This window comes from Arachis duranensis, chromosome 10 (genome assembly GCF_000817695.3).
Source record: "Arachis duranensis cultivar V14167 chromosome 10, aradu.V14167.gnm2.J7QH, whole genome shotgun sequence".
NCBI classification, from domain to species: domain Eukaryota; kingdom Viridiplantae; phylum Streptophyta; class Magnoliopsida; order Fabales; family Fabaceae; genus Arachis; species Arachis duranensis.
Window position 1 is genome coordinate 56,487,905 of NC_029781.3, and position 8,322 is coordinate 56,496,226.

Below are 8,322 nucleotides of genomic sequence, written 5' to 3' on the forward strand. Positions count from 1 at the left end.
ACCATTATAACAAAAAAATTAAAAACAATTGTATTTTAACGTTTATTTTTTTATTTATTAATTACAAATATAAAATAAAATAATATTATACTGAAAAAATAAGAATATTATCCGAAAATAGTTAATATTTATATTATTTGTTAAATTTAATAAAAAATATTAAATACAAGTAAAAATAATAATACTAAAATAACAATGCTATATCATCATCTAATACTAATAAGTAACATTAATTAAAATTAAAATTAAAATATAAATACATAAAAAATTATCAAATTACGTAAATTGAATGATACAAATAATTGCTAATATATTCTTTAAGTACAGTAGAATTATGAACCATCTTTAATTAATACAAATTTATAATATTTTTTTATGTATAAAATTACTCTTGTATTTCAACATATTACTAATTATCTTCTTCTTTTTCAGAGACTTTCCTCCCCAAATGCCTCTCTAAACGAACCAAATACCTCTTTTTTCCAAATTTTAGTTTCGTGGGGGAGGATTGAGCTCAATTTAAAGAGTTTTAACTCTGTGTTGCTTCTTTCTGGAGAAAGGAGCTGTCCCCTGCATGCAAACATAACTCCAACGCGCCCTTCTCGTGTTGCAAAGAATTCTACAACTTTTCAAAAACGTGCGAAAATCTCTGCGAAAGCTTCTACTCAGCACCCCCCACCAGTGTTGTCGGAAAGTTTCCAAGTATGCGACGAATTCTAATTCATTCTGATAGTGCTGTATTAACACGCCCTCCGCATGTTGAGCTCACCTACAAATATGCAAAACACTAAATGTCGATATTAGACAAAAATATCATTATCGTTTTCATATGAAAATTAAATTATGGAGAGTACCATGTTCAAATTTTAAAAATGTTTCGTTTATATTTTTTTGTATCTTTTACAAAGCCTGAACATGTTTTTCTGTTTTCTTGTTGCCAAAAACTTGAATATCTTGAATTCTTTTTAGCCATTTTTTGGTGTTAGAAAATTTTAGTAAATTAAAAAGAAAATGAATAAATTCAAAATCAAAATAGCAAAAAATAGCACGCCCGGTGGGACTCGAACCCACAATCGCCTGATTAGAAGTCAGGCGCCTTATCCATTAGGCCACGAGCGCCGTTGATATTGTCAAATTCATACTTAAACATATCTAAAATCCATAATTCTGAGCTATTTATTATACCGAGTCCATCGTGTTTTGCACACTAATATGTTTGTGTAAATCCAACGCCACGTGCATGCACAGTTTTCCATTATATATAGTTACATGATAAATGGCTCACACTTAGAAAAGAAATTTACTTTTCATTTCCACTTAAATTTATCGTTGTAGAAGAGTGATACATCATTGTCAAGGCTGCACCTGCAGCAACTTATATTTTTCGAATAATCACATTCTAAATACACCATATTTGGTATCTTGAGTGGCACGGTTGAGTGACGCTGAGATGCATAGACCAATTACTTTCCTTGTATCAGCTGGATCAATGATTCCATCATCCCAAAGCCTAGCTGTTGAGTAATAAGGACACCCTTCTCTCTCATAAGCCTCCACAACCTTTTCTTTAAACTTTTCCTCCTCTTCCTTGATCCACTGCCATTACAAGTTTTATGTGAATCATTCAAACAAAGCGAAGACATAAAAAAGAGGGCAGTGGCAGACTACACTAGCTTCCCCTTGTGGAATTCATAGCATCCCCTCTCTAAGTTAAGTGGTCAATGTGTGTTTTTAGAAAGATTTAATTACTCTATTGGCCTTTATAATTTCATCAAATTTTTAATTGGATCCTTATAGTTTAAAAGTTTGTAATTGAGTATCTATACTAGATTAAAACTTTCAATTAGTTCCTTTTTAACTATATTTTGTCAAAAAATACACTTTTTTTAAAAAATGTTCATTTTTATGTTTGCGTAGGATGACTTGTAGAATATTCTAAAAGTAAATATATTTAGGTTACTGTATTTTCTTTTCTTTTCTTTTTTTGTGAAAGATAATAACTAATAAGGATCTAATTACAAATTTTTATCTAATATAATGATTCAATTACAAACTTTTAAACTGTAAAGACCTAAATAAAATTTAACGAAACTATAAGGACTAAGAGAGTAATTAAACTTTTTAGAAATACAGAGGAGGCTACGTGAATTTCACCAAGTATCGTAGGAGGTGAATGTAATTTCATTTAACTCCATTAAAATTAATCATCTATTGCGCAATTATATTTTACCTGAATTCCTTGCTTTTTCTTATTGGCTTTCTCTATTTGCGCCAGCACACCGGCAGCCTGATAATCACAGATTTCCCAGGGATATATGTAAGACCCCACAAAATAGATGAATATCAATTGATAATCAAATCTTGTAGATCAATTGATGAGATATAAAACATGCTAATTAGAATCTCAGCAGAGTCATGTTATGGATCATTTGCTGCAGAAAATTTCTATAAAGAATCACAACTAATAAATAACATGTACTACCTGAGCACCACCCATCACAGATATCCTGGCATTTGGCCAAAGGAACATGAAATTGGGATTATAGGCACGGCCACACATTGCATAATTCCCAGCACCAAAGCTTCCACCAATGATTATAGTGATTTTAGGTACCTGCAGCCATTGATTGAAAACAAGAAAAATGGAAATTTACAATTGAAAGGTCCCTTTCATGCTTTCAGATCTACTTTTATGAAAATGATCAGAACCATCTTTTCATTAGCAGAGTTAACATTGACGCAACAGAAGCACATTCCAAGGCTCTTAATTTTTAGCTGGCTTTGAAAACTTTTGATTAGATAGCTAACAAGTGCAGAATATGTTATAAGTAGGAAGAACCTCAAAACCACATACCTTTGCACAAGAAACAGCCATCACCATTTTCGCACCGGACTTTGCTATGCCACCTGCCTCGGATCTTGACCCAACCTACCAAGTATGCAAGTATCAAAATTTCATTCTTCATTTTTTATTTTGAAGTGGGTTGCGACATCATAATTCTGGAAATTTAGGTTTGTATTCTTAACTAGTTAAAAAAGGAATCGAACTAATAGTAAACATTGTCTTTCATTTACTCGAGCATTTCCAAGAAAGCATGACTATATGATGAAGACATAAAGATAGATGACATGAAGTATTTGCAAATTGAGGAATAGTTAAAGCATAAACTGTTGACTAAAGAATAGTTCCAAGATTCAATATGCACGATATCCATGCAGAAAGATGTTGTTTAAGAAATAGATGGTTTACTATCAGAATAAGAATATGCAACATCACAGACAAAAGTAAGATAAGATGAAGAATCAATACTTAAGCTCTCTTATGAGCATTGACTTTAATCTTACTGTCATTACAGTGTTACTTATCTAACCCCAGCCTACACTTGATTACTCTTCTATTGATTTGCAACTGATAATTCTTAAATCAGCCTAACTTGAATTCCTAATCACAAATTGATCATGGAACAGATTTATTCATGTAAAATGTAGAATATAAATTATTGATGTTCTCTCAATTAATAAACACTAGTAAATAATGAGATAATTCACAGCATAAGTCAAGCGAAGTTTTGCAAGGGGTACTATCCACTCAAAAGTTAACAACATAGTATCAAAATCAGTGTCATTGAAGAAACCCAAATGCATACCATGAATCCAGTAATGTTTTGAAGGAAGACCAAGGGAATATTACGTTGAGTGCATATTTCAATGAAATGGGCCCCTTTCAGAGCAGATTCATTAAATAAAATCCCATTGTTTCCAATAATTCCAACAGGTTGTCCAAAAATCCGAGCAAAACCTGTTACAAGAGTCTGCACAGATTTTGAATAAGGATGTGTGTATTATACAAACAAGGGAGTTACTATATTATCCAAGTTTTCATCTACATAACCAGTACCTTCATAAGTTATCAAACATCTATCCGTTGCTGCTTATACTTAGTGGCTCCAAACATTTATTGTGCAAGCAAACAACCAATAAATGTTTCACAACTCATCTAGAGTACTGTACCTGAAGAAAGAGAAAGGATCCTATTGCATGACCTATAATGCTAATGATCAAACATCAAGCAAGTCAAGTGAATATGCCCTCACACTGCCATACAATTTCTTGAATTCATCAAATTCACTTCCATCAACAATGCGAGCAATAACCGATCGGATATCAAACTGTTGCTTAAGATCAGTGGGAGCAATAGAACGAAGTTCATTGGCATCATATAACGGCTCTTTATATTCATAGTTTATGTTTTTCAATCCATTTTGCAAAACATCTTTACCAGCCATATGCAGATTCTTTATAATATTCCTCCCAAGAGCAAGTCCATGCAGTTCATCTATTAGAATTAAACAGACAAAATGTCACCAATAATAACTAAGCTAATTTTAGTTAATATCTTCTTTTTCATACAGTTAAATGAATGGGAGAGAAAGTCAACATAGTAAATACCTTGAGCAAAATAGTCTGAAACACCTGATGTCTTGCAGTGCACAGCAGCACCACCCAAATCCTCAGCAGAGACTTCCTCTCCAGTTGCAGCCTATAAAGTCATTTAGTTTTTAAGAAAAGTAATAGCAGTAGTTATCACAAAAGAATTTTAGAACATTAGAGTGCCTAGAACTGACCTTTACAAGAGGAGGCCCTGCTAAAAAGATGGTGCCATTGCCCTTGACCATCACACTTTCATCAGCCATGGCGGGTATATAGGCACCACCAGCAGTGCAAGAGCCTAAGACCAGTGCAATTTGCGGAATGCCTTCAGAAGACATAACAGCTTGATTATAAAATATTCTACCAAAGTTTTCTTTGTCCGGAAAGACATCAGCCTGCTTCGGAAGGAAAGCTCCTCCACTATCAACAAGGTATATGCAGGGCAATTTGCATTGTGCAGCGATCTCCTGTGCCCTGAGATGTTTCTTGACAGTGATAGGATAATAGGTCCCTCCCTTAACAGTTGGGTCATTGGCCACAAACATACAAAGTTGCCCATGAACCGGACCTATCCCAGTAACAATCCCAGCAGAAGGCAAGGGTTCTCCATACAAGTCATGTCCTGCAAGCTTTATCACTTAAAATCCATAAGATCCCTAGTAATATTCATCACGAGGCAGTTTCAAATCAAATCAAACACAACTCATTTCTCATTTCCAAACCTTAACAATTTAATTGAAACTGTTTTACTTGCCTAAGTTATGCGGAAGCAAACTACTACGGGTGTGTTTGCGAGTTGGAATCTCAGAAGGCAGGGGATACATCAGAGGGGTCTTAAGAGTAAAATGAACTTAACGTTACTCTTCAAGCCCTTCCTTTTCATCCCTCCCTTGCTCTCCATTCAAAACCCAGACATTCCCTAAGGCAACAAACTAGATTTTATCATTTTTATGTTTATGTTCATTTGAACGAGGCTAACTCAACATCAAAAACAAGTTCATAAGCAATTTGTGACTTCTAATACACCCACCTCATACCCAAGTAACAAAGATAATGATGGATTCCAATATCATAACAGAATTGAGTGCCTAAGTGCCTAACTCAAATCCAAAAGTTAGTTGAAGGCCTCGAGTGCCAGGAGTTACCAAACAAATACATAAAGGCTATTGTGCCCATATCTTCAAAACTAACCAAGTTAGGTTAATACAGTGATTAGCTCACTAGTACGTTTAAACAAGTGTCACGGGTTCCCATCCCCCTTTGTACATACGACAACCCATTGGTGAGAGTCAAACTCCTAAATACAGTTCAGATCTACGACGGATTAGTAGTTGGTAAGCAGGGTTGGGAAATGCCGTAAGAAAAAAAAAATCAAAATTGACACATGCTATATAAATAAAGGGACTGTTTAGTTCCTACAAAATTTGACCCTCAGAATCAGGGCATCTGCAATCTAAGTAAGAAACTTTACATAAACCCAAATGAAGAAACGAAGCAAATGCAGTAAAAACCAACCTGTGAGAGCTCAAGGAACGAAGAACCAGGATCAAGGAGGCGATCGATTCTCTCTCTGGGGAGAAGCTTGTTCCTGCTCCTGTTCCTCTTCACAGCTTCTGGTCCTCCACCGGCAACTACCCTTTGGACGTGAGATTGGAGCTCGGAGATCAAGTCTTGCATGGAGGTTGAGTTAGCGGCGAAGACATGGGAGTTGCGATCAACGGCATCGGGAAGAACGCCGAAGCTGAAAGCCCTTCTTGTTCCGAACAAGTTGGAGCAAATCCAACTTGCTTTTCTTCTTCCAACTGAACCAATCATCATCATCATCATCTTCTTCTTCTTCTTCTTCTTCTTCTTCTTCTTCTTCTTCTTTTTCTTCTGCTGTTGTTGTAATTGTTTCTTTCTTTTTTCTTTTTCTTTACAGTTTCTTCAGTACTTCTTCATCACCAACAAGCACTGTATTTGCGTGCCGTGTGTATTTTCAATTTTGAGGGGGATCGTATCCTGTTCCATATAATAATGATAATAGTTCTAAATCATGGGTGATGGGTGAAAACTGAAAAACGACAGTGATTCACGGAGTGGATAATCTCGCCACGTCCATTTTTCCTGTCTCTTTAAAAAAATTCAAAAACATGATTAAACCAAGTTTTCTAAAAACCGAGCCGTCATTGAACTGGGCAGACTTCTAATTTATTGGTTCAACTAATTTAAATGTAATTCATCTGAAAAAATTATTTTATAATAAATAATAAATAAAATAAAAATAATTTTACTAAAATATAATTATAATTTATATAAATTTTAAAAAGAAAAAATCTAGGGTCAGCAGTTTTGTTGAATTTTGACCAGCATGTAACCAGCCATGGTTCTGAAAACCGGACCGGACCGGCCGGTTCAACCGGAAAAACCGGGAACCGGTCAGTTAACCGGTCCGGGTAAGCTCAAAAACCGGCCAGCAAAAAATCGGTAAAAAACCGGTCGAACCGACCGGTTAACCGGTAAATCGGTCGAACCGACCGATTTTTTAACGGTTTTTTAACGGTTTTTTATTAAATTAATATATTTAAAATTATTTTTAGCTTTTTTAATAATTTTATTTAATATTTAATTAAACCGGTTGAACTCCGGTTGAACCCCGGTCGAACCATTGAACCATTGAACCAATAACTTCGCCGGTTCATTGACCGGTCCGGTTCTCGCAACCTTGTAACCAGCAGAAAAATGTGAGTTATTGGATGAAATCTCACATCGATCTCACACCATTAAATTATGATTGATGGCTATTTGCTGGCTACCAATCACAAAAATTACTGGCCCTTAGCATTGCTCTTTTAAAAATATTATCTAAATTAAAATATTATATCAATTACAATATTATAATTTCATCCAAATATAAATTTAAAAGTCAAATAACAAAAAAACAACCAAACATAAAATACTAATATCAAAATTTATCACCAATCATTAAAATTCGCCAAAACTTGTTGATTTGCTTGATGAAAATCATCATCAATATCATATAATGAAATATACATGTTCGTGGCAGTGCGGTTTAGTTCAATTATTTAAAATAATATTATCTGATATATTAATTTTGCGGTTTAGTTTAGTTCAATTTTTTTTATTGAGGCCAATTGAATCAAACCAAACCAACTAAAATTGGTTTGGTTCGATTTTTTTTATTTCTCAATTCAAAAAAAAAACATTCTATTCTGGCAAAGGATGAGAAGCATGAGAAGTTCAATAATAAAAGAAATTATAATACAACAATTAAAAAGCATGAGAAGTTTAACAGAACAAAAAGAAAAAAGTTGTTTTGATTAATTTTCCAGCAAAGCAGCCATATCTTAATATTTTCTGACAAGATAACAAAACATTGTTCAGCAAATAAAGAATTTGAAATCAAAAACTAATTTATAACACAAACAATTAATACCAAATATCGATTTAAGTTAAAATCCAACATACGCTAGAAACATAGAACACAATTCACAGAATTATAAAACATAATTAAAAAACAGAATCATAAACATCGAATCATAAAACACTAACAGGTCTAAACAATAATCAACAAAAAAGTAATCAATTAATAATCATCAGTGAAGAACTGAAGATATAGAACAATAATCAACAAAAAAAATTAATAGGCTAAACAGAAAAAGTCAAGAAGCAATAGAACCAATCTGACTTGGAAGTTCCATTGTTGAGACCATTTGTGGATTTCTCCATTTGTTAAGCAAGTTGGCCCATTTGTATCTCTAAATTTCTTATTGAAACTTCTTGGTTTTTGATGAAAGGGCCAGTGTTTTGTACAACCTTTTCCAAGGCTATTTCAAGATTAGAAAGCCTCTGACTGTCTTGTTGAGTGGAGTGTGAGGTCTGGGAGAGTTT

General features: G+C 33.9%; 1 protein-coding gene and 1 non-coding gene across 3 annotated transcripts; both read right to left on the minus strand.

Annotated features, from left to right (window-relative positions):
- Positions 1 to 1,046: 1,046 nt before the first annotated feature.
- Positions 1,047 to 1,119, minus strand: TRNAR-UCU (transfer RNA arginine (anticodon UCU)). The gene has a single exon. It is a non-coding gene; the product is annotated as a tRNA-Arg (tRNA).
- Positions 1,120 to 1,287: 168 nt separating this feature from the next.
- On the minus strand, positions 1,288 to 6,461 carry LOC107470021 (methylcrotonoyl-CoA carboxylase beta chain, mitochondrial). Of its 2 annotated transcripts, none has more exons than XM_016089407.3 (9): positions 5,947 to 6,461; positions 4,626 to 5,060; positions 4,450 to 4,540; positions 4,095 to 4,336; positions 3,648 to 3,812; positions 2,855 to 2,929; positions 2,483 to 2,614; positions 2,231 to 2,287; positions 1,288 to 1,596 (listed from the first exon to the last, which is right to left on the minus strand). In XM_016089407.3, the coding sequence occupies exons 1-9, from the start codon at positions 6,256 to 6,258 to the stop codon at positions 1,393 to 1,395; spliced, it is 1,713 nt and encodes a 570-aa protein (XP_015944893.1). In that variant the 5' UTR covers positions 6,259 to 6,461; the 3' UTR covers positions 1,288 to 1,392. The 2 variants fall into 2 exon arrangements, with proteins under 2 accessions (XP_015944893.1, XP_020989851.1); XM_021134192.2 differs by having other exon boundaries at positions 4,626 to 5,053; positions 5,947 to 6,080.
- Positions 6,462 to 8,322: the final 1,861 nt, after the last annotated feature.